A 25,340-nucleotide genomic window follows, 5' to 3' on the forward strand; every position below is an offset into this window, starting at 1 on the left:
CCCAGACTGTTACTATTCCTGGTCTGAAATAGTTGCATATTCAGATTATCTGTGTAATGTATTGATTAGATATAAGAAGATGTGGTATGAGTGCCAATGAGACAACTCTCCATCCAAGTCAAAATTTATAAAAGTAAACCATTATAGGTCAAAGAACAGTCTTCAACACAGAGCCTTGGCCCACACTGAACAGCAAGCTATAAAGGGCCCCAAAAATTACTAGTGTAAAACCATTCAAACGGGGAAACCAATGGTCTAATCTATATAAAAAACGAGAAACACTTATGAACCACATCAACAAACAACAACTACTGAACATCAGATTCCTGACTTAGGACAGGTGCAAACAATTGCAGCGGGTTTAAACGTTTTAATGGTACCAAACCTTCACCCTTATCTGAAACAATAGTGTAACATCACAACATAGAAAGAGACCATACTTCTTAAATCATGGTCACAGAATCAATGGAAAGCCAATGGGCACAAGAGGGTATCCATCAAATGATGCAATGAACAACTTCTTTCCTAGCATCTTTTACTTATGCCTTTATATTATGGCATGAAAAGAGAATGTGACTCATTTCCAAACAGAAGGTAAATCCCTTACACACCATGAATTTCTACCATTGCAACTGTTCCTCTATGCCATTATTTTTATTGACAAACTTTACTGACTTATTTTGGAGGTCCAGAAGTTGTCTGTTATCCATTATTTGTTTATCTCAGTATAGCTAGGGACGAACTTTACTGACTTATTTTGGATGTCCAGAAGTTGTCTGTTATCAATTATTTGTTTATCTCAGTATAGCTAGGGACAAACTTTACTGACTTATTTTGGAGGTCCAGAAGTTGTTTTTTATTCATTATTTGTCTATCTAAGTATAGAAACTTGACATGAATGTGTTTAGATAAATGTTTTTTTATCATAACTAATGGTTATGAGTGAAGCCAGCAGCTGTTGGTTTAGATGGTGAGATACAGAAGCAATATTGACATCATAATCATTTGAAAATGTCAACACTACTTGAAATAGCTCTATATATCAATTAGTTAATACTTGGCTTCTAAGTTTTTTATGAGGACAGGTGACCGTAAAAACTTATTAATATCACATGGATCTACTTCAAAACAAAAATGATATACACACTTTTCATATTTTCTTACACAATCTGCAGTTGTTGAGATTTTAAATGTGAATGCCATGTGCAAGAGGTGGATATGGACATGTTTATGTTGCAGACTGATAAATTGGAGAAATTAACCCTTCTTATAAGATTGTAAATATAAGGGTCAATAATTCATATGAAATAGTTCAGTAAAGTTATACGGACAAACTGATTTTAAAGATCAGAATTTGTAGGCAGAAGCTTTAGTTTTGACTAATACTATAAAAAAAATTGCAATGTTTAAACATTTTTTAGCTAATGTGAAAAATGCCACAGCATCAGGTTTGCAATAATCAAAACTTGTATTCATAATCTCAGTAGTGATTTTCCTGTCATACAATTTTTCCAATCAAAATAATTTTGTATTTTTTGTCAAAGGTAAAGGATTCCCAATAATAAATGCATGCATTAATTTGTGAATTTACAGTAGTTAAAGATCCACAGATATACATGTATGTTACATGTATGTTGATTAAAACTCTCAAATATATGTTGTTAATTTTACTGACAGAAATATCTTGCTGCTGTTTACCTTCGAGCTATTTGCTTAAAACAGTTGAATTGATGGTTCTCGTTAGAAGTATGGAAATTTCAGAAATGTGTTTGTACAAATGGATGACTCAGATCAGAACTTTCAATTGATTACTTGATAAAGTGTTCATTTAAATTCAGGTATATGTAAACAGGAATGATTTTACTGTTCATGTTAGAAACAAATGGGATTTAGCTTCAAAGTTAGTACAGGTATGGTTTCATTACAAAAGACCAATAGTTCCTGTTTGATAGAACAGCTGTAGGTTAGGTATTGATTGGGAAGAAACCTCATTAGGATTACATTGTTTACTGATTAAGCAAACCTTTTTTATGACATATATGGTGTCTGTCAAAATGAGACAGAACTCATATGGTTGTAGTCCTGTGGTCTTTGATGAATAATTGATAAAGAAAATTAACGAGTTTTAAATTTGATTTTGCTGAACCTGTCTATGTCTTTATTACCATTTATGGAATATTTATTTTAACATGATTATATGTACAAAAGGAGAACTTTCTGATAATTATACTCTCAGAAATATTTGCAGCTTTATGTATTTTTGACTTCTTTAAAGGATCCCGAAACAGATTCAAAAGGGAGGTTGGGTAATATATCTCTTTTTCATTGGCATCTGATCATATAGTTTAAGATATATTATATACACTGTTAGGAACAATGTCAAAAGAAACTAAATAAATCTAAGGTCATATACTTTATAGGTGTTGAGTGTATACAATTAAACCAAACAATTTTGGTGAGAAATGTTGTATATATATCAGTATGTTGTCTTCATTCTGTTTCTATGTTAAACATCACAATCTATTTGTAACTACAAATTACCAGGGATGTTTGTATACTATAACAATTGATCAAATGTGTTATGTTGAAATTTCCTGCCCACTCCAACAGCTGTAGCTTTTGAAGAGTAGCTCCTGATGAGGTGCTCCTGACGAGGTTACTTACTCCTGATGAGGTACACTCCATCCCTCAGCTGTGTTCTATCATGTTTTATCTCACAGGAAATATTATTGCATTATTTGTTAAATCCAGATGCAGCCATTATATCGAACATACATTTTACACCACACCTGAGAATAATTTTACAACACACCTGGGAATAATTTATGTGCAAGCAATTAATTTTTGTATCTTTCATGAATACTAAAAGAAATTGTAGATCAATTGCTAGATGAAGGAAAAGTATGATAACTATATGCATAAAATCAAGTGGAAAAATTAGAAGTTTATACAACAGCAGTAGTCTTTTACTTTTAAAAAAATACTGACAATCAGTGAGTGATAAAGCAGACATTTTTTGTCAATCTGATGCTTCCACATAGATTGATGTTTGTTAGGCCAAGAAAAAGTAAAACATTGGTATGTCTTAAGGTTTTATCTATGAAATAAGTGTCTGCCAATTGCCAGATTAATTTTTTTTTAATTTATATTGCATGTTTCAAAGATTTCTCTGGCAAAATAGGATAAGTTTGAAATCAAACATTTTGCTGACATCAGATTTTGTATTTTGCAAGGCAATGTTTTGAAACTGGAGATTTGTACCTTTACTCAGTTTTCAGCGTAAAGTTTCTTTTGGGCAAAAACGGATACAAATATGATGGTCTCAGTCAGCACCTCAAAGTACAGGGTCAATCCAGTAACCCAAAAGAAATATACAATACAAGTTTGGTCTTGGATGTTGTTGATTAGATAATTCCCTGAGGGTGCTTGATGTGATAGCCAACTTAGTATTATGGCATAACTTATAGTTCATGCAAATTGATAGGCTTTCAGTCATTGAGAAAGGGGAGGGGGTCTTTTTTTATCTTAATTTAGGATAAAGCATTATAAATGCAGGATATCCAATTACATTTAATGAAATCATTGTGTAAATACTCAACAGTGAACAATTAATGTATGAAAGTGTTTAGCTCTAATTTCTCTTTAGTGTCTTATCTATTTTGATGGGTCATAGAATTACTTCACTTTAGTATACAGTCAAAAACATGCTTCTTTTATGTTTTATATAACTGCTGTTGTATACTTGAATAATAAGTACATTTTGTAATTAGATAGAATGTATTAGTATAATTTGTTGCAAAAAGGTAACACTTATTTTCTCCTTCAAGCAATGCCAGCAGTTAAGGTTTAAATTCTACATTGTTCCGAGAGCCTAAATTCCTTATTTGACATTAAAATGCATCCAGTTCATAAAGCCTTCACTATTCAACATTGAATTTCCATTTGAGGATAAAATTAAATAAAAAAACATCTGAGGAACGTATACAGAATTATTTATTGTATGTTTCTTATTTGTTAAATAATTATCTTCGATTTCAAAACAAAATTGTGGTTGAAATATTATTATTTTCCTGTATATGAATCTTGTTTCTGTGCATGATTGCCAATAAATTATTATGATAACAATTTGCTACTGATAATGAGGAATAATTAGATGTTTTTTTGATGTTCCTGGTATGTGATTCCGTTAATGAATTTTCTAAGTTTTTGTTATATTTATTGTAGAAATGATGTAATGATGGTTGTTAATAAACGTAATAATAGCATCTACAATTCAAGCAATGTAGTATTACTTGGTGCAGCCAGCATACAATGTATTCAACCCTACACAAATAGCAAAGCAATCGAGCAATCGATATAACAGAAGTATAAAAACATTCCAGCCTGATTTTGTAGTATTGAATGTGGAAACACCTGTCAAATTTTCTATATCTGATCTCTAACTTCAAATCCCCTGTCTATAGGAAATATATCTGATGTCTTTGGCTTAAGAATTATTTTATAAACCTGGTTATTGAACCTATTTAATAAGATTATAGACACTCTGTTTCCTATTCACTGCACATGATAACATCCAGAGATACAGCAAGTCAGCTAGGAAATTTTCACTTGTTTTTGCATGTGTTCAAAGACTACTAAAACAGTCATTAGATATACTGCACTAAAACACTCACATTTAATATAAAGGGAAAGTTAATGGTTTATCCTTTCTGATACTTCATTCAATCTATGGTATAAATTGCTGTATAGAAATAAGCAGATGTGATAGGATTGCCAATGAGAGAGCTATCCACCAGAGACCGAAGTCCAAGGTTGTCACTAAACAAAATATCTCAATATTTCTATGCAGAAATCAAATGTCTCAATATTTCTATGCAGAAAGTCAAATATCTCAATATTTCTATGCAGAAAGTCAAATGTCTCAATATTTCTATGCAGAAGGTCAAATGTCTCAATATTTCTATGCAGAAAGTCAAATGTCTCAATATTTCTATGCAGAAAGTCAAATGTCTCAATATTTCTATGCAGAAAGTCAAATGTCTCAATATTTCTATGCAGAAAGCCAACAAAATAGAAATAATGGCACCTAATTGGTTGAATTTCTGGTGTTTTAGAACACTTAACGAATCATATCATTTTCCTCAGGAATATCATAATGACCATAATAGTAAATCATCATCTAGGTATTCCTGCTGAATTTCATACTTGTATCATTTGTCAACTAAATATGTACAATTATCTTTATAACTGTGTATGAACACTCATCTAGCTTTAAAAACAAACAAATGTTTTTCAGGCTTCAAATATTGTATTGAAATGTACCATATTGGACATGGGTCATAGTACTTACACCATTTTATCTATAGTAACACAGATATTTTGTGTGTTTTCTCCAGAGATACTGTACAGTCAGTGAACCGTTTTATCCCTTGCTTTAAATAAGTAAACAGAAGTAATTAGGTATTCAATCTTTGTCTACAATCCAATTAATGTGCACTAGAACTTTACACCAAGTGCATTTAGGTACATGATAGTAATCAGTTTCAGCTTTTAGGAAGATTTCAAACTTTTTTTGGAAACAACATATGTCAGGCTAAAGATTAAGGGAAATGGTGGTTTGATAGAATTTAAGTTATTTTGTTATGAAGACTTTATGTCTTTTATTCTGATCTTTCTAATGGGTTTTTAGTCAGATCATATGATAAACCTATTTTGTTTTTAGAAAATTTTATCTGGATTATTTGAATTTGATTAAGTTATCTGGTTGTGTTCTCATTGTAATTGATGTGTTTACCTCGAATCCCTAGACTAGAATATGTCTTATATTTGTAATGTATATGCTTTCAATGGAAGATCTTTCATCCAATATTTTTTTTATTGGCCAGGAGGTGTCAAATGGATTGTGAAGCCAACTATGTTATATTATACAGGAAATTACGAGTTCTAATCAAAACTGAAATAGATGTGACATTGTTACACCACCAATTCCATTTGTTTCATTATTCTTACAATTTGCATGATAAAATTAAGAAACTATGTAGGGTGACACCAACTTCTATATATATTGCCTGTCTCCTCCAACTCATCATTAAATTCCCAGTTCTTACAAACTTGAAAATTGACTATCATTGAATTATGAGAGTGGTGTTGTAAAATGTATACACTATTTCTCCTTGATGTACTATTCGTTAGTATGAATATAATGTATCTATGATTTATTATTCACACATTATAGATCATGGTCACTTTCCTCAAGTTTATTAATTAGGAGTCATTAGGTTGCCAAATTTCAGTCAGTTTTCATTATCAACATTATAGTTAATTGTTATTACACACTTTTTTATTACTATGAGGGGTGGTTGGTATGAAATGTGGTCAGACAACAAGTTTGTTATTCAATGGCTAGCAGGCAGATGCCAGAAAGTAATGTTTACAATGTTCTCTGCAATTGAAGACATTACAAAAGAAAAGATTTACAACTTTATAACCAATACACACACAAAAATTTATAAGTTCCCAGTTAGATTTCACTCAAAAAATATTAAAAAATCCTGTTCAAAAATGTATTGCTTGTTTCCTTAGAAAACGGTATAAGGGAAGTTATGCTGAAGGCTGCAGTATACCTGATTATACACACACCAAATGTTACGTTTTTCAAATAATAATGTTAATAGTTTCAGAATTTAAATATACAAAATACAAGTTTCTGCTCTAGTTTTAATAACAAATTGATTAGAGTTTTATTTTACAATTTTCTTTGAATATATAAATTAAGAATAGTACTACAATTTGTTATGGGGTATCTGTTCACCTCAGCCATACCTTTACCATACACCTGAGTCATTTTACATTAAGATTCATATCAATATTTCTGATAGTTTCAAGCATCTATGAGACCTCCTGTTGTGATTCTGACATCATTTGTATGTTTTGTTGTCCTATCTTGTGATGGCAGAGATAAATCACAGAACCCTAAGTTTGCCAAATTCTCTGCTGATATTACTAAGTAATGGAGGATTGACTGCTTGTTTCTTTCAGTAGTTTATTTGATTGCAATTTATTTTGCTAATTTGATTTGAAGTAAATGATTGCTTCTTAGTTTCTTTATCTTCATAAAATAAATAAGATGTAAAAATCTTTGAAATATTCTACATTTTCCATGAAGTTATTTTGTTATACATACTTTTTTGTTAGCAGTATATTTTAGAAAAACTAATTCATGTTAATACTTACTGAAGGCAATGGTTGATATTACTATCATAAATTGAGATTGAAAACAGTTATTTGTGACTGTAAAAACTATGATTGATGTCTTCAAGTATTAAGATATATCTGGTAATTTCTAATTAAATGCACTAGCTAAATCGTGCCTGTTCAAATGAACTTTTTAGATAAACAAAAATGTCATTTGTGATTATGCAGAGCATTCTTGAAGGCAAACCAAAGGTTTTTCCCTCTTCAAAATATATGAGGTCTTCCAATCAAAATGGCCATTACAAACAAAATATGATGTTTAAAATTTTTTGGGGAACAAAATTTAACCCTTGATAAGTTTACTTCTCTAGAAGGTGAATCACCGGCTTATTTCTTGCAGGTTTAATTCAACTCAGCAGTAACTTACTTTCTAGGCTTCTGTTATATCAAGGGATAAATTCAGAAATTATTGTGAGGTTTATATTAATGTGAATAATGCGACTACTTGAATATAGCAATGATAATAAGAACTCGCATTCTTTCATCAAATACATATATCTTTATGTAGCTTTTCCTAAAATCGCAATAATCAAACATGCATATTTGTTAATTCTTCAAAAATAGCAATAATAAATGCACGCAATAATTTCTGAATTTACAGTAGTTACAGTATTTACACTGACTTTGCTAAGGTAGGAGGAAATAGATAAGTTGGAAGTTTTGTGGGCATTGTCACATTTCCATGACAATTAAACTGACCACAAGATCAGTCAATAAGCAAGTATACTTAATACAATTTGACTTGCATCTAAAAATTTACAATGAGAGTCGGTTGAGAACTAAACTTTACTACAAAGTAGGTGATTTTAGCTTCCCAATTTTGAACTTTTCATTTCTATCTAGCAACTTTCCAGTAGCACCTACATGTGGATTATATATCTCAGAATTGGTCCCATGACCCCAGCAAGTCCTAAAAAGTGCAATCAGACATCAGAGCAATCTAGTACTAATAGTTGGATTGTAATTTTGTAACGCCTGGTTTTTAAAGTCTAAATACTTTATCATTTCAGCCCCTGGAACACCACCAAAGAATGTGCGAGCTGAAGCCCTCAGTCCCCTTACAGTACTGGTCAGGTGGGATGAACCAGCTAAACCAAATGGCATCATTAAGGTTTGATATAGTTGTGGTCAAGATTAAGTGATGATTATCATCATACTAAATCTGTAGTCATGAAAATAAAGGAAAATATTGAAACTTAACATACAGACAACAATATAAAACAAGAATAACTCCAAATAAAGGATGAGAAGTACAGACAACAATATAAAACAAGAATAACTCCAAATAAAGGATGGGAAGTACAGATAACAATATAAAACAAGAATAACTCATCTCATTTGATTTGAAATAAAAAAACAAAACAAAGACCAATAAAGACGTAGAGTCTTTAAAAAGATGAAGAATCAAAGAATTAAAAACTGATATATTAGTAATGGAAGTCAATGCTTTTCATTGAACTTTAGAAAAATGGAAATTAAATACCAATAAAAGATGTCAACTTGAACATAAAAAAAAAGGAAAATTTTTAAGTTATATTGGGGTTTTTTTGTTATTTTTTTTTTTTTATACATTTAAACAACAGAAAAGATCTCCTATGGCATATAAAGATATTAAATAGTTTTATAAATATGAATAAAAAGAGAAGTTTGATATAGATCAATAGACAGCAACCCATTGACACACAAATAATCAGTCTTCAACAATAGAGAGTTGTCTTCAAGCTCTGATTCACCCTAAGTCTGATAAAGTTGTGAATATATTTAACAGAAACAGTTTTAAAGAATCTGCCATCAATACCACTTCAGTCTGTAATTAAATAAAGAAAAATATTTCTATTTTTAGAAAATCAAGTTTTTTTTTATTTGCAGGGTTACAAGATATTTTATACCTTAGAACCAGACCTACCAATTACACTATGGACAACTCTAGATGTACCTCTACCTCAGGCCAATCAACGCCAGGCTACAATAACAGAACTAAAGCCTAACAAGACATACAGCCTTTGTGTACTGGCCTACTCCACATTGGGAGAAGGACCTATATCTGACCTGGAACAAGTGATGACCAAGCCTGGAGGTATACATTGTTAGATTGGCCTCTCTTTCAGTTGTAGAATGTCAAATAAAGATAATTGTAGAAAGCATACTTAGCAAGTAGCACGCAGAAATGAATGCTGGCATGAGCTAAACCATGTTTTATACTCCATCATTCAACTTTAACCTTGACTTACTAACTTTTCAGTCTTCAGCTTTTTTGGAAAAAAAACTATTGAAGTTTCATTTAAAAAGAAAAATATTATAAAAGTAATTGAATTTTGCAAAAAAGTACATAAAACCTGGTTTTGTATTGTAGCGCATGCAGTCCTAATACACAACATACAATAATCGCATTAACTTGCATGTTAACATCATCTGTATCGTCCACCGTGCGCCATATTGCATGATCAAATGTTAACATGAGAGTCAAATAACCTCTGCAAGTAGATAAGTTCAAGTTTTGATATTTAACCTGTATTTAAATATCATGGCTTTATACAAAACATATTCTCCTTATTACCATAGATTCTTTACATCATTTAAAGCATTGAAAAGATCATTAATTTAGAAAAAAAACATAACACATTTGATATACTGTGGAGTCATTTATTTTCATAGGCTATTTCGCGGAAAAATTGCTATTAAGAGGGCATCTCAATAAAAGTGTTTTGAGTAATTTTATAATTTTGGTTTTTCTTAGACACGAAGTTAACTAAAATTGCTATTCAAGGAATATAAAAAAAACCACAGTATACATCTAGTAATAGTCAATGTTTTGAAAAAAAAATCATTCCTCCACAATTTTTGGGCAGGGAAGGGAGAGGGGTTCTGCTAGGACTATTACCTGTTCTACTACTCAATCAGAAGGTGATAAAATAATCCTATGTTATAACCAGTGTTTGTTGTATGTGTGTATCTTGTGCATCGTGTAGAGGGGAAACTTCTCTGTCATACCATGGTCATACTAACCAAGCTTTGTCAGAAGATAGGGTCATTATTATTTGTGTTAAAAAAGAACAATAACTCTTTTATCTTTATATATTTCAAAAATACAAATATGTAACAGATGTTTTATTTGTTATCCTGAACACATTCCATTGGTAAGAGACATTTTTAAAGGTTGATGATAAAGAGCCTGTGTAACTAGTTTCCTTTGGGGTCATAGTTCAACTGTTGCAAGGATAGATTGATAACTCTTACCAATTGGATCTTTATTTTTCATTTACTGTCCAAATTATCAACACCCATTTTTTATCAGATTATTTTTTATACGACCGCAAAAATTAAAAATTTTTTGGTCGTATATTGGTATGACGTTGGCGTCGTCGTCGTCGTCGTCCGGCGTCGTCCGAAGACACATTGGTTTTCGCACTCTAACTTTAGTTTAAGTGAATGGATCTCGATGAAATTTCACCATAAGGTTCAATACCACGAAAGGAAGGTTGGGATTGATTTTGGGGGTTATGGTACCAACAGTTAAGGAATAAGGGGCCAAAAATAAGCATTTTGTAACTTTCAGACAATAACTTGTGTGTAAGTGTATGGATCTCTCTGACATTGTACCACAAGGTTCCATATCACAAAGGGAAGGCTGTAATTGATTTTGGGGGTAATTGCCTCAAAATTTTAGGAATTAGGGGCCAAAAAAGGGGCAAAAAACAAGCATTTTTCTAGTTTCATGACAATAACTTGTGTGTAAGTGTTTGGATAGTTCTGAAATTGTACTACAAGGTTCCATATCACAAAGGGAAAGCTGGAATTGAGTTTTGGGGTAATTGCCCGAAACGTTTAGGAATTGGGGGCCAAAAAGGGGCCAAAAATAAGCATTTTTCTAGTTTCCAGACAATAACTTGTGTTCAAGTGTATGGATCTCTCTGAAATTGTACTGCAAGGTACCATACCACAAAGGGAAGGCTGGGATTGAGTTTGGGGGTGATGAATCATAAGGGGGTTCAAAAAATTTGGGGGGGGGATTTTTTTTTTTTTTTTTTTCTTTTTTTCCTTTTTTTTTTCTTTTAAAATTTTCCATTTTAAGTTGGTTATTTCTGATTTATATTTAAAAGCAAATAATAATGATATGGTAGGAGATACACACCAAACAGGATGTGTAAATTATTATATAATAAGTATTGTGCAATAGCAAGAAATTTTCAATTGCACAGTATTGCACAATAGCAAGAAATCTTCAATTGCGCAGTATTGCGCAATAGCAAGAAATCTTCAATTGCACAGTATTGCGCAATAGCAAGAAATATCCAATAGCACAATATTGCGCAATAGCAAGAAATTGTCAATTGTACAGTATTGCGCAATAGCAAGAAATATTCAATTGCACAGTATTGTGCAAAAGAAGATACTTCGTATAAATTGCTTATTTCTTGATCAATTTCAATGGGGTTTTATTCTTGAATTCTTGGGGTTCTTTAATATGCTGGATCTAACCGTGTATTAAGTTTTTGGATTTTGGGCCCAGTTTTTAAATTGGTCCACATTGAGGTCCAAAGGGTCCAAAATTTAACTTTGTTTGATTTCATCAAAAATTGAATTATTGGGGTTCTTTGATATGCCGAATCTAACCGTGTATTTAGATTTTTAATTTTGGGTCCCGTTTTTTAAATTGGTCTACATTAAGGTCCAAAGGGTCCAAAATTAAACTTAGTTTGATTTTAACAAAAAATGAATTCTTGGGGTTCTTTGATATGCTGAATCTAAACATGTGTTTAGATTTTTGATTATGGGCCCAGTTTTCAAGTTGGTCCAAGTTGGGGTCCAAAATTAAACTTTGTTTGATTTTAACAAAAATTGAATATATGGGGTTCTTTGATATGCTGAATCTAAACATGTATTTAGATTTTAGATTTTTGGCCCAGTTTTCAAGTTGGTCCAAATTGGGGTCCAAAATTAAACTTTGTTTGATTTCAACAAAAATTGAATATATGGGGTTCTTTGATATGCTGAATCTTACCATGTATTTAGATTTTTTATTTGTGGGCCCGCTATCAAATTGGTTCATATTGAGGTCAAAAGGGTCCAAAATTAAACTTTGTTTGATTTCATCAAAAATTGAATTATTGGGGTTCTTTGATATGCCAAATCTAACCGTGTATTTAGATTTTTAATTTTGGGTCCTGTTTTTTAAATTGGTCTACATTAAGGTCCAAAGGGTCCAAAATTAAACTTAGTTTGATTTTAACAAAAAATGATTTTTTGGGGTTCTTTGATATGCTGAATCTAAATATGTGTTTAGATTTTTGATTATGGGACCAGTTTTCAAGTTGGTCCAAGATGGGGTCCAAAATTAAACTTTGTTTGATTTCAACAAAAATTGAATATATGGGGTTCTTTGATATGCTGAATCTAAACATGTATTTAGATTTTAGGCCCAGTTTTCAAGTTGGTCCAAATTGGGGTCCAAAATTAAACTTTGTTTGATTTCAACAAAAATTGAATATATGGGGTTCTTTGATATGCTGAATCTTACCATGTATTTAGATTTTTGATTATGGGACCAGTTTTCAAGTTTGTCCAAGTTGGGGTCCAAAATTAAACTTTGTTTGATTTCAACAAAAATTGAATATATGGGGTTCTTTGATATGCTGAATCTAACCATGTATTTTGATTTTGGACATTGGACCATAATAGGTAAATTAAAAAAATTGAAGTTCTTAGACCACATTCTTTCTGTGTCAGAAACCTATGCTGTGTCAAATATTTAATCACAATCCAAATTCAGAGCTGTATCAAGCTTGAATGTTGTGTCCATACTTGCCCCAACTGTTCAGGGTTCGACCTCTGCGGTCGTATCAAGCTGCGCCCAGCGAAGCATTTTATTTTAATTAAAAACAAAAAGGAAATTTAGATTCCTGCTTTATATTGTTGCAGGATCCATTAGTTTTTACTTAGATTTTCATTTAAACTATTAACTTGTTATAAACTCAAATCTTTCCTAAGTGAAAGAAGGCATGACAGAGAAAGAATTATTCATGGGAAGGTATGTCTTTCAGATATGCTATTCCATGAAAACCAAGAGACATGTGTAATGGGAGGACACATTCTTAAGGAAGGAATTTTTATCATTTAAGAATTAGACATATTAATGCATACAAGATGTGCATGCATTTGAATATTTTTGAGAAATATGTCTAAAACTTCAATTTTAATGAATAAAATATTGGATGTGTAGACAGATATCCTGTGTGTTTATGTGACTGATTTGTAAGGCTCCAGAAGATTTATTTCTTTCAACACCGTTTTCTCCACGGAACACAATGCTTCATCTTCATTGTTCCCACTGTATCATCAAACTAACATTTATATATAAAATATTTTAAACATATTTTGATATTTGGAAGAGACAAACATTGTAGAAAAATCTAGCATCTGAAATGGAACCTTTAACAATAAAGTAAAAATACAAAATTCTGATTTTTCTTTTTCATATTTTTTTTATAAATTTAAAATTTCTTTGCTGATGAACCATTGTATATTGAAATTCAAAATTTAAGAATGAGAATCGATATTCCTCTAAAATAAACTTAATTCTGAAATTATACTGAATAACTTCTGGAGTCTTAAACAAGTGTATTGTGGGAATGCTATATGTTTGACCAATGAAAATTGTGTAATTTACAGTATATTATCCGGGTAAGTAAGTACACCGGTATTGCTCACTAATTTAGAGAAGGTGAAAAATATATCTGCTAAGCTGGCAATTTTTCTATGTGAATGAAATTGTCTGATTTTGTTACGTGACAATCAGCACAGAGCTACCGTAAAAATTATAGAAAAAAGATAATTATGTCGGATGTGAGAAAAGGTTAGCTCTGATTCAGAATGTATCGCTCTATTTAATGAAACATTTGTTTGTTTTAAAAGAAAGCTTCAAATAACATTTTCTAAAAATAATTTCTTTGATGCTAAATCTGAAACATAAGGTGTTGAAACCTGACAAAGCGAGTGTTGTCACTGAAAATTTAATAGTAAAATTACTTTATTTATGACACAAAACATTGACAACATTTTAGTAGTACATACAGATGTACATACAGGTGTCAAATATAACCAACTGACAAGCAAAACAAATCTTTGATGTAAATATTAATAAATACATCAATGAAAAATTGATTCATTATGATTTTATTTAGAACAGCATAGTTTTTAAACAGCAAGGCTGTGAGGAGTAGGATGAACAATTTTCACCTAAAACTTCAAAAAAGTGCGAACACACCCTTTGGTAAACTTTAAATAGATGGACACGATTTGGCTTGTAGATAAGAAAATTATAATTTTTATAAGTAACTATAATTTTGGTGTCTTACAGGTTTGTGATGTAAGCTTCACCTCTATCCATACTTCCACTGGATGTTAAGCAACCAACAATCAATCAATCAATCTCTCCAAACTTAAATAATTAAATGTTAGAAAGAAACGTCTGCAAGAAATAAGTCAAACACAATTATTTCTGTTAATTAAAAGTGTACATTTTGATAAATAATTTGTAAATGTGATTAGTATCTAATTTAACATTTCTCCGTCATTAACACTCCTATATTGTCAGCTTAGCAGATTTTAAATTAGTGACAATTCGAAGTAAGTGTTCTTAAACATTTTTGTCACAGTACGTGTCTTTTTCTTGTTCTGCATGTCTTTTATTCCAATTTTGAAAATAACTTCTTGAATCTATGAATGAATGAAATCTGATAAATTATGAACAAAGAATCTTTCAAATATTTACTATACTGTCTTGTATGTACCCTTTGTCTTATCACAAAACTATTTGTATTCTGAATGGCTCGCATTTATGCGTATGTGTTTTGCGTGCATATGTGATCATGCGCCTGTTCCTACTATATATACCTAGCGAGCATGCTCTATTTGATATTAGTATAGAACACTCTCAATCAGTTTTTCATTAATTTGTTTTGCGCGTTCTTTCAGTGTTGCCTTTTTAAGTAAAACTACTACTCATATTTCTCTCTCGTCAAAACTTTTTTTTTTATGTTGTAATTTTTCCATTTTACAATTTTTATATAATTCATGTTCATATTGATTAGAAATTTGTTAAAAGAAAAATAATATAAGAAAAAAGAGAGAATGTAATTTAATTGTTTAAGAACTTTTGCTAAAAATTAGATTTAAAATTAATAAAAAAAACGTTTTAAATATTAAATGGAATGCGCTCAGAGCGCCAGCGAATTATAGAGATGAACAATTGCTATTGATATGCATTGAAATATGTGATTGACTTATGCGTTGTTTTTTTATCTGCTGCCTTCGCACACTTACAGGAATTTACGGTGAGCTGCGTTGATGTATTTTTTCTTTCCAGCACATGTTTGGACGGCTGAGTCTGAACACGTCTCCTTTAGTTATTTACTGTCCACAAATCAAGTTTTTATTTACCATTTCATTTGTGATATTAGAATCTCAACACAAAGTGTTCGTATGAATCTGTACATCATTATTTGAAAGCTTATTTTAGTTTCTTGTATTAAATATTTAGTTAGAGTGGAACTTTTTTCTATGTTATAGATTGATTTTCACTGTAAAACTTGGCACTTCTATAATTATTCTCCAGTGACATTGAAATAAGCAGCATCTCATTTCACAAAAAATCTTAGAGAAAAATTATAAGTCGTGAACATTTCAGTATAACTAACCTTCAATTTTGGTCTTAAGATTATTTGTGAAAAGAGCCCTAGGACCCTGATAACTAAAGGATTTGCTTGTATACAGTTTTTACTATTAAAATAATTTTCTGAGTGATAATGTGTAGAAACAGGAAAGTTTCACTCAGTACAGAAAAAAAAATCTGTCAAACTGTTGGGGAGGGGGGGAAAAAAAACGAAATTGTAAATTTCAAATTAAATGTATAGTGTTAAAAAGTTCATCTATTTATGAGAAATACTCACTTGGTGTTACCAATATTTGCCATACTGTCATTCCCTCATTTTGAAATCAATCAGTTATCCTTACTTTTTTGTAATGCCTGCACATATGGACCTGATTTTTAGTACAGTGACCTAGAGGTCGAGCTGGTGTTTTGTTCCTGTTGACCGTCTTTTACATCAGAATTTAATTTTGAATTTTATTTCTGGTAATCAACATTTGTCATTTCAGTTGACTGGCTTTTCATACTAAAATATTTGGATTTCTCTGTTTCACCGTATAAGCCACACTATAAACTAAAGTTATGTATTTCTTATGTAAAATAAATATAAGAACGGGAAAAAATATTTGACAGCTATAATCCCAGAGCATGCTCTTGTTGTCTTTTTCTATCAGTATAATTATATCTATGAGATTTTTATACTAAACCAAGAAATTCTACATACATGTAGAATACCTTGGCAAAATGATTACAATGATTATCTCCCTTTTCAGCTAATATTGATGGTAAGCAAATACTGTTCTTGGCTTGCTCATGCCTGTTTACTGTTATAGAATAGTCACAGAATGTTAAACAGCCAAGAGATTGTCTCCCTTATAAATCAAATTTCCAAAACAATAGTGATTGATATACATTTTTACAGATTAGCATGACACAATAAAGGGTCCTATTTATCTCACAATAATAAAATAGATTACAAACTCTTGCTAACTGGCTCCTAACTCATTAAATTAGAGTATTTAGACTTTAAATAACTATTAATCTGCATCAGGTGTAGTTTTCTAAAAAAAAAAAATCATTCTGTATTCTGTATTCTAATTTGATTTCAAAATTTGTTCAACGCTTTTTGAGGTAAAACTTAAAAAATAATTTAATCTGTGTTATTAGGGATAGAGCAATGATAGCATGTGGTGTATATAATCAATACCATTGGTAAATTGTACATAGCAATCCTTAACTCTTTCATTTATGTTGAAAACCTGAGTACTCTCTAAAAACTGTCCTATGTGTTGAAATAAGTCACTGATGCAACATTAAGCTGATACTCATCAATTATTTCCTGGTCATCAAGTTAATTCATATTGAAGATTTTCAATCACTGAAGAAAAATTTGCTGAATTCTTTAGGAATATTAACCTTTGCATGCTTTGTATGTTAATTTGAAAATTGGTAAGACATCTTTCCAAAGATATTAGATAAGAGTTATCTACCTTGACTGCAAAAACTTAAAAGTGTCTGACAAAGTTATTTTTAATGTTCAAGTCCATTGAGATGATACTCATCTGAAGAATTGGAGCATTCTTTTGGAGAAAAATCAAATGGTCGCAAGGACCAAACAAGCAGTTTTAGAAATAAAATAAAAAGTTTTTTTTAATGACCTGCACATATATTTTAAGATTACGGAATGAAGAAAAATATATCACATTGTGCATGAAAGTTATATCAATTGAAGGAAAAAAGGATAAATCTGAAAGCTCTTATTTTCTCTCTTTTCCTGAAAGTAAAACGTATATAATTAAATACATATTTGTTTTGAAATTAACTAAATACATGCATGTCTTTACTGTCCAAATTAAGATTCAAATATGTATATTGCATGTGAAAGTTTTGAAATTGTTTGTTATGTTTATTTGTAAGAGGAAGATGTATAATGATGAGCCAGTACCAGTAACAATCATTTGTTTACACACTAAATACCTATGTCCAAAACTAATACTTGCATGTGATTTCCTGTTACAGTTTTTAGCTCACCTGGCATGAAGGGCCAAGTGAGCTTTTCTCATCACTTGTCGTCCGTCGTCGTCGTCGTTAGCTTTTTACAAAAATCTTCTCCTCTGAAACCACTGGGCCAAATTTAACCAAACTTGGCCACAATCATCATTAGGGTATTTAGTTTAAAAAATGTGTCCAATGACCCCGCCAACCAACCAAGATGGCCGCCATGGCTAGAAATAGAACATAGGGGTAAAATGTAGATTTTGGCTTATATCTCTGAAACCAAAGCATTTAGAGTAAATCTGACATAGGGTAAAACTGATCATCAGGTCAAGATCTATCTGCCCTGAAATTTTCAGACAAATCTGACAACCTGTTGTTGGGTTGCTGCCCCTGAATTGGTAATTTTAAGGAAATTTTACAGTTTTTGGTTATTATCTTGAATATTATTATAGATAGAGATAAACTGTAATACAGCAATAATGTTCAGCAAAGTAGGATCTACAAATAAGTTGCCATGACCAAAATTGTCAGTTGACCCCTTTAGGAGTTATTGCCCTTAATAGTCAATTTTTACCAATTTTTTGTAAATTTATGTAATCTTTTACAAAAATCTTCTTCTCTGACAAATTTAACCATACTTGGCCATAATCATTATTAGGGTATCTAGTTTAAAAAATTTGTCCGATGACCCCGCCTTCCAACCATCATGGCCGACTTGGTTAAAAATAGAACATAGGGGTAAAATGCAGTTTTTGGTTTATATCTCTGAAACTAAAGCATTTAGAGCAAATCTGACAGGTGGCAAAAATGTTCATCAGATTTAGATTTATCTGCCCTGAAATTTTCAGACGAATCCAACAACCCGTTGTTGGGTTGCTGCCCCTGAGTTAGTAATTTTACAAAAATTTTGCAGTTTTTTGTTAATATCTTAGATATCAGTATAATATCTAATATCTAATAATATTAATTATGATTTTAACCTTATTTTACATGATTTCCAAAGCATCAGTAAATATAGGTGAGCGACACAGGCTCTTGAGAGCCTCTAGTTGGTTATTATCTTGAATATTATTATAGATAGAGATAAACTGTAAACAGCAATAATGTTCAGCAAAGTAAGATCTACAAATAAGTCAACTTGACCAAAATGGTCAGTTGACCCCTTAAGGAGTTATTGCCCTTTATAGTCAATTTTTAACCATTTTTCGTAAATTTTTGTAATTTTTTACAAAAATCTTCTCCTCTGAAACTACTAAGACAAATTTAACCAAACTTGTCCACAATCATCATTAGGGTATCTAGTTTAAAAAATGTGTCCGATGACCCCGCCCGCGAACCAAGATGGCCGACATGGCTAAAAAATAGTAAATATGGGTAAAATGCAGTTTTTATACGACCGCAAAAATTAAAAATTTTTTGGTCGTATATTGGTATGACGTTGGCGTCGTCGTCGTCGTCGTCGTCGTCGTCGTCGTCGTCCGAAGACACATTGGTTTTCGCACTCTAACTTTAGTTTAAGTGAATGGATCTCCATGAAATTTCACCATAAGGTTCAATACCACAAAAGGAAGGTTGGGATTGATTTTGGGGGTTATGGTACCAACAGTTAAGGAATTAGGGGCCAAAAAGGGGCCAAAAATAAGCATTTTTGTAACTTTCAGACAATAACTTGTGTGTAAGTGTATGGATCTCTCTGACATTGTACCACAAGGTTCCATATCACAAAGGGAAGGCTGTAATTGATTTTGGGGGTAATTGCCTCAAAATTTTAGGAATTAGGGGCCAAAAAAGGGGCAAAAAACAAGCATTTTTCTAGTTTCATGACAATAACTTGTGTGTAAGTGTTTGGATATTTCTGAAATTGTACTACAAGGTTCCATATCACAAAGGGAAAGCTGGAATTGAGTTTGGGGGTAATTGCCCGAAACGTTTAGGAATTGGGGGCCAAAAAGGGGCCAAAAATAAGCATTTTTCTAGTTTCCAGACAATAACTTGTGTTCAAGTGTATGGATCTCTCTGAAATTGTACTGCAAGGTACCATACCACAAAGGGAAGGCTGGGATTGAGTTTGGGGGTGATGAATCATAAGGGGGTTCAAAAAATTTGGGGGGGGGATTTTTTTTTTTCTTTTTTTTTCTTTTTTTCCTTTTTTTTTTCTTTTAAAATTTTCCATTTTAAGTTGGGTTATTTCTGATTTATATTTAAAAGCAAATAATAATGATATGGTAGGAGATACACACCAAACAGGATGTGTAAATTATTATATAATAAGTATTGTGCAATAGCAAGAAATTTTCAATTGCACAGTATTGCACAATAGCAAGAAATCTTCAATTGCACAGTATTGCGCAATAGCAAGAAATCTTCAATTTAACAGTATTGCGCAATAGCAAGAAATATCCAATAGCACAATATTGCGCAATAGCAAGAAATTGTCAATTGTACAGTATTGCGCAATAGCAAGAAATATTCAATTGCACAGTATTGTGCAAAAGAAGATACTTCGTATAAATTGCTTATTTCTTGATCAATTTCAATGGGGTTTTATTCTTGAATTCTTGGGGTTCTTTGATATGCTGAATCTAACCGTGTATTAAGTTTTTGGATTTTGGGCCCCGTTTTTAAATTGGTCCACATTGAGGTCCAAAGGGTCCAAAATTAAACTTTGTTTGATTTCATCAAAAATTGAATTATTGGGGTTCTTTGATATGCCGAATCTAACCGTGTATTTAGATTTTTAATTTTGGGTCCCGTTTTTTAAATTTGTCTACATTAAGGTCCAAAGGGTCCAAAATTAAACTTAGTTTGATTTTAACAAAAATTGAATTCTTAGGGTTCTTTGATATGCTGAATCTAAACATGTGTTTAGATTTTTGATTATGGGCCCAGTTTTCAAGTTGGTCCAAGTTGGGGTCCAAAATTAAACTTTGTTTGATTTCAACAAAAATTGAATATATGGGGTTCTTTGATATGCTGAATCTAAACATGTATTTAGATTTTAGATTTTTGGCCCAGTTTTCAAGTTGGTCCAAATTGGGGCCCAAAATAAAACTTTGTTTGATTTCAACAAAAATTGAATATATGGGGTTCTTTGATATGCTGAATCTTACCATGTATTTAGATTTTTTATTTGTGGGCCCGCTATCAAATTGGTTCATATTGAGGTCAAAAGGGTCCAAAATTAAACTTTGTTTGATTTCATCAAAAATTGAATTATTGGGGTTCTTTGATATGCCAAATCTAACTGTGTTTTTAGATTTTTAATTTAGGGTCCCATTTTTTAAATTTGTCTACATTAAGGTCCAAAGGGTCCAAAATTAAACTTAGTTTGATTTTAACAAAAATTGAATTCTTCGGGTACTTTGATATGGTGAATCTAAACATGTGTTTAGATTTTTGATTATGGGACCAGTTTTCAAGTTTGTCCAAGTTGGGGTCCAAAATTAAACTTTGTTTGATTTCAACAAAAATTGAATATATGGGGTTCTTTGATATGCTGAATCTAACCATGTATTTTGATTTTGGACATTGGACCATAATAGGTAAATTAAAAAAATTGAAGTTCTTAGATCACATTCTTTCTGTGTCAGAAACCTATGCTGTGTCAAATATTTAATCACAATCCAAATTCAGAGCTGTATCAAGCTTGAATGTTGTGTCCATACTTGCCCCAACTGTTCAGGGTTCGACCTCTGCGGTCGTATCAAGCTGCGCCCAGCGAAGCATTTTATTGGCTCATATCTCTGAAACCAAAGCATTTAGAGCAAATCTGATGAGGATAAAATTGTTCATTAGGTCAAGATATATCTGCCCTGAAATTTTCAAACCAATCAGGCAACACGTTGTTGGGTTGCTGCCCCTGAATTGGTAATTTTAAGAAAATTTTGCAGCTTTTGGTGATTATCTTGAATATTATTATAGATAGAGATAAACTGTAAACAGCAATAATGTACAGCAAAGTTAGATCTACAAATAAGGCAACAGGACCAAAATTGTCAATTGACCCCTTAAGGAGTTATTGCCCTTTATAGTCAATTTTTTACAATTTTCATAATTTTGTAAATTTTTGTAAATTTTTACAAAGTATTTTCCACTGTAACTACCGGGCCAAGTTCATTATAGATAGAGATAATAGTAAGGAGCAAGAATGATCAGTAAAGTAAGATCTACAAACACATCACCATCACCAAAACACAATTTTGTCATGAATCCATCTGTGTCCTTTGTTTAATATGCATATAGACCAAGGTGAGCAACACAGGCTCTTTAGAGCCTCTAGTTTCCTGATCTGATGGAAAATTCCAAACATACTTTGGCAGCTTTTAAATAGATATTGCTAAAATTCAAGACCTTGCCATTTCTATAGATGTAGAGATAAATAATTACTGTAAAATAGGAAATATGTATGGTTGGTTATTTTTTTTCTTTTAAAGGTACTGAAATACAGTCAAACCTGCTATAAAAGTCACTTCTGTTAAGTGAAAACCTGTCTTGTTAGGTAACCCATCTCTTGTTCTACTGTAGTCACCTCTCTTATAAGGTTCTCTCTGGTCCCAAGGGTGACCTTTATATGCAGGTTTGACTGTATTTGTAATAGTATTATAACATTATAAATTACCCAGCCTACAAAGAAAAATGCCATCTTACAGTCCAGAATTATAATTTTGATTGTTGAGAACAAATGAATTTAAAGATCAAATTAGCAGTCAGTGTGTTGTTGATTTTTGAATACACTGCAACAGAAGCATATTTGGTGAAAAGTTATTTGAAATTTTGGTTTTTAGGTATGTCATATTATATGGATATTTAATATAATAAGTTGTTGTGTGTGACCAAGATGAAATACTATTGCGGCTGCTTGTAGCATAGAGAAGGTCAAAAATGCTTTGTTGCTCATGCCAAGCAGCGTCTTATGCAGTAGCAAGCAAGCTGCGATGGTACAGCCAGACACCAGTAAATTAAGAATTATGTTCCCTAGGAACTGAATACAGGTTTTGTGAATAAATCTTCTTTTGTTTTACGTTTATGAACTTTTTTTTCTTACCTTTATGTATAGTGCTAATATTTTCATCAATTTCTTCTCTTATTAAAAAAAAAATATTAAAGGATAATGTCAGTGACAAAGTTCGTATTTTTTTTCTAATTAAGTGACATGATATTTATTATTTTAATTTTAAATGTTTTTCAGTTCCTGGTCAACCAAGAAATTTACATGCTAATGAGAAGGGACCAAATAAAATTGAAGTGATGTGGTCCCCACCAGATGACTACAGTCGTATAAAGAGCTATATACTTTACTACAATGATTCCACAGCCAGACAGGCAGCTCATGTAGTAATTCAGCCACCAACTAACAATTACTTACTGGAAGAACTCATTCCAGATACTATTTATCATATTCAGGTGTCAGCTACTTCAATGACCGGTGAAGGGCCAAAATCTACTATAATTCAGAGGAAAACTCCTCAGTTTGGTATGTATGATGTTTGTAAACATTGTAAAATGAGTAATCTTCAAAATTTTGTTTTAATTTTTCCGTAGTATTGTATCGTCAAGATGTTATATTATTATTTTGAATGGAATTTGTTACTTACCTGAAAATTGTGTTAAAATCAACTTTTAAAGAGAAAATTGATTGATGCTTAGATTGGAAAAGCATCCATTGACAGCAGTCATCACAATTAGCCTCAAGCCCAACAGCCTAGGCAGTAAAAATGTTGTCAGTTCAATAAAAAAAAAATCCCAAAAAGAATTCTAACAAGCCATATAAATTTAAAGAAATTATATGAAAAACTTATTATTTAGCTTGTAAATCCAAGTTATTGTGAAGACAACAAGTAAACTTTAATTAAAAACACTGGTTAAAAAAGTAAAGTTATGTAGAATTTTCACAGTTTATTGAAGTTACTCCCCTTTGATAATTCCTGTAAAGTAACAGATTCCATTATTTGTGACCTTCACTATGACCTTTGTATATAACTGTTCACTATGACCTTTGTATATAACTGCTTATAGTGCAGTGACAGTGGTTGGCAAGTGTGTCTCTTTCACAAATCCTTAGTTAAATGTTGTCATAGATTTACAAAGTAAGATACTATATTTATAAAAACTGTCCTTTTAGGAATGTTCCTCAGTGTATGACCTTGAAAAATGAGTTTACAGAATTTTTATACTCATGTATCTTTTTACAGTATGACAGACGTCATGGAATGTTGCTCTATAAAGCTTTCTTCTCTTATTATATATGTTTTCTTTTTATTCTGACTACCTAGGAATGCTTGTAACATATTCTTATTAGAATTTTGGAATGTTTTGTTGATAAATTTTGTAATTTTTCGTAAAATGAACATGTAGATACAAAATGGATTAATGATCGAACAGGAAGTAAGTAAATGTCACATGTGTCTTTTATTGAATGAAAAGTTTGAATATCCACAAGTTAAATGTCGTGCACAAAAACACTTGATTTTTTAGAAAATTAAATTTCATCTTCAACACACTTATTTTTTACTACTTTCTTTCAAACAGTTTTTGTGTAAGATTGATATTTGAAGACTAAATGTAGATGAAATAGTTTTTGGAGAATGTATACAGGGACTTTTCATTCAAATAATTTCCAGTTGGGGTTGGTTATTTTAATTTTTATGTTCTTTTAGTTATATTTTGGTCCAAGGGTTTTATTTTCTTTTATTTCATGAACAGAAATACTGAGTGATATGAAACGGTTTTATCCCAGAGATGGCCTTACCAAATTCATATTTTTTTGTAACTGTTCAATTAAATTCTATCTACAGCTATTTAATATTTGATTGTTGTTCAAACTATATTGCTCCAGTGGAACTTGGGTAAAACTTAAAAAGCTAATTAACCTGATCAACAAGTAACAACATTTTAAATAGCTCTTGATAGAATTCAAATGGTCTGAGCAGTAGCAAGACAATTTGCATAAGGTTCACATGTTTGGCAATAAATACATAAATTTTTTTAATTTGCAATGCCATAATTTTTGTTACTCAATAGTTTAATTTGTGCAAGCTTGTTTATCATCTGCTTATTTATTATGATTTTAAACATTTGTTAAGTCATCATATATAATTTAAAGTGTTTTAAGATTTAATTTATTCACTAAAGACAAAAGATCATCTGATACATCATTGATTTTATTTTCTCATATCGTTTGTAAAATATAGCTGCATTATGGAAATCATAACATGCAAAAATTGAAACTTTAGAAAGTAACATAGCTGTGTTAAGTTTTAGAAGATCGCACTTGTAATTGTAATTGCAGCTTACTTTGTAATGAACCTTCAGATTAGATGCGAGTAGATGTAAAAAATAAATTATACCTCTGTATCCAATGGAAATTTAAAAAATACTTTTGAGAATTTGAAACAGTAATCGTTTAGACATTTTATAAAATTATTAGGTGATGCTATTAAAC

General features: G+C 31.2%; 1 protein-coding gene across 5 annotated transcripts in view; it reads left to right on the top strand.

Annotated features, from left to right (window-relative positions):
- Positions 1-25,340, top strand: part of LOC127727252 (tyrosine-protein phosphatase Lar-like) — a 151,786-nt gene that overhangs the window by 91,728 nt on the left and 34,718 nt on the right. For 4 of the 5 annotated variants that reach the window (XM_052234738.1, XM_052234741.1, XM_052234742.1 and 1 more), the window contains 4 exons: positions 8,265-8,365; positions 9,124-9,331; positions 16,675-16,686; positions 23,088-23,372. In XM_052234738.1, coding sequence (XP_052090698.1) covers positions 8,265-8,365; positions 9,124-9,331; positions 16,675-16,686; positions 23,088-23,372 — 606 coding nt within the window. The remainder of the gene's footprint in view (positions 1-8,264; positions 8,366-9,123; positions 9,332-16,674; positions 16,687-23,087; positions 23,373-25,340) is intronic. The other variant, XM_052234739.1, reaches the window with a different exon arrangement.

The sequence above is a fragment of the Mytilus californianus genome, unplaced genomic scaffold, assembly GCF_021869535.1.
Source record: "Mytilus californianus isolate M0D057914Y unplaced genomic scaffold, xbMytCali1.0.p SCAF_19, whole genome shotgun sequence".
NCBI lineage: Eukaryota > Metazoa > Mollusca > Bivalvia > Mytilida > Mytilidae > Mytilus > Mytilus californianus.